At 40.1% G+C, this 1,899-nt stretch overlaps 1 protein-coding gene across 44 annotated transcripts in view; it reads left to right on the forward strand.

Annotated features, from left to right (window-relative positions):
* LOC102677929 (calcium/calmodulin-dependent protein kinase type II alpha chain) overlaps nt 1-1,899 on the forward strand; it is a 140,815-nt gene that overhangs the window by 121,414 nt on the left and 17,502 nt on the right. For 11 of the 44 annotated variants that reach the window (XM_006615913.2, XM_031510611.1, XM_006615914.2 and 8 more), the window contains one exon: nt 65-217. The exons of the other annotated variants lie outside the window; for them this stretch is intronic. In XM_006615913.2, the coding sequence (XP_006615976.1) occupies nt 65-217 (153 nt within the window). The remainder of the gene's footprint in view (nt 1-64; nt 218-1,899) is intronic. 44 annotated transcript variants of the gene reach the window in all.

Genomic DNA, 1,899 nt, shown 5'->3' on the forward strand with positions numbered 1-1,899 from the left:
GTGTTGATAATCAAAATCCGGAAAGGTTGTTTCTAATCGGTGAAATTCGAACTCTTCGACAAAGGCCCCGCCTCCCAGGGCACGCCCCCGAACAGTCCCGCCGCCGCCGTGTCCGCGTTCTCCAGGGTAGTTGGGGCGGCGAGGGAGACGAACAAGCAGAACCAGGTTCAGGGAAACCCCCTTGGATTAGCCGCGGTACTCCTACAGGGAGCGCAAGGTAAATCGGGTGGTGAGAGTCGAGCCGAGGAGAGGGAAGCACGGTAGAATCGATGGAATTTCGGGCTGATTTATTCCGATTTTGAATTTCGAAAATAACGTTCTTGCGATTTCCCGTGATTTGGCAGAACGATTCGTTGGAGAATTTTTATTTCTCCAAAGAGATAAGAAGGAATACGAGATGGAGAAAAGAAAGAGCGTATATTGGTGTTTCAAGTTTGTGAAAATTGGATTTGCAGGAAGCGTGTGACAGTTAAGAGGGAAGAAAAATGCAGTGATAAAGCTTGGATTTCTACGATCTAAAAAAGGATCTGTCCCCTTTTTGCTGCAAAGTAAATTTTGGATAAAAAATATTTGTTTCGAACGCAAAGATTCTCTTCTTCCTAGAAGAGAATTTTGGAATTTTTGGGACGACACCTTTGTATTTTTCCGTAAGTTAAAACAATATCGGTTTCTTAGAATCTTTTCTTATAGTTATGAAACGAAAATTTTACGAATTCCAATAAAATGTTCAGGTTACGTGTTTATAGTTGGTCGAGAAGCACTTAAATTTTAAAACCTCTGCAAGATATAAAAATAGAGAGGATTAATATAGCTGCGGTATGTAATATCCCCTTGTCCTGTTTAACATTTTACGAGCGGCATAGTCGTCGGAAATAATTGCTGGCGTCTCTTTTATGGCGTCTCTCTCCGCTTGGCCTGGTGACCGGAACAAAATGGCGCGAAATATCAGCCCTCGCCGTTTCTACCGTTCTTTCGATTCTCTCGGCGGAGCAAAGTTTTTGTCACTTCCGCCTACGCCAGCGTCGATCCTTAATTATCATCATTTCGAAGATAAGAAACAAGGATAAATATAATATAAACACGATCGATCGATCGATCGATTTAATCGCAGATCCGTACGTGAAATATGCATATATTTTTATATACTTTAAAATACGCAGAAAAGATAAAATAAACTACGCATTTTTCGAAGGATGCATTCAATCATACGCACAATTTCAACGAGAGAAATTCAAAGATTCTCAAAGCCTTTTCGATCCTCGAAAATGAAAAAAAAGGGGATGGAAAGTCATTTCTACGAAGCCTGTCCATAACAATAACGATACTCGTTTCAACAAAAAAGATTTAACGTTAACGTTCGAACGAACGAAGGAACTTGATTCGAATTAAGAACCGAAAAAAAAAAAATAAAAAAATAAAAAAAGGAAATCGAAGGAAAATGAAAAGAGATTAAAGATGACGAGAATAATCTTACAATCGTTATATTTGTTACGCCAATCATTTATTTATTCATTCTTTTTTTTTCTTTCTTTCTCTTAAAGAAACGTGAACGGGACGAGAATAATCGAAAGCTCGTCGAGATATTCTTTCTCTTTCTCTCTCTCTCTCGCTCTCTGTCTCTCTATACATCGACGAATAAAAGTTTCTTTACGATCGGTCCCAGCAGAGACCCGCGAAATTGCAGACTCTCTTTGTGGCTGTTATCGGAAATTCGCCTACGTGGCGCAGGAAACGAGGAAAGGATACTGAAATTCAACCAGACGAGTCCACCCCCCGACGAATCGGTAAGATTTTCTGTCGCGATCCAACCGTTTCTGCCTGAATCGAGAAAACTGCTCTTCGAAAGCCTCGTCTGAAACGAGGGGTAAAATTATCGATGGTTCTTTTTTTTTTTTTTTT

The sequence above is a fragment of the Apis dorsata genome, unplaced genomic scaffold (assembly GCF_000469605.1).
Source record: "Apis dorsata unplaced genomic scaffold, Apis dorsata 1.3 scaffold_247, whole genome shotgun sequence".
NCBI lineage: Eukaryota > Metazoa > Arthropoda > Insecta > Hymenoptera > Apidae > Apis > Apis dorsata.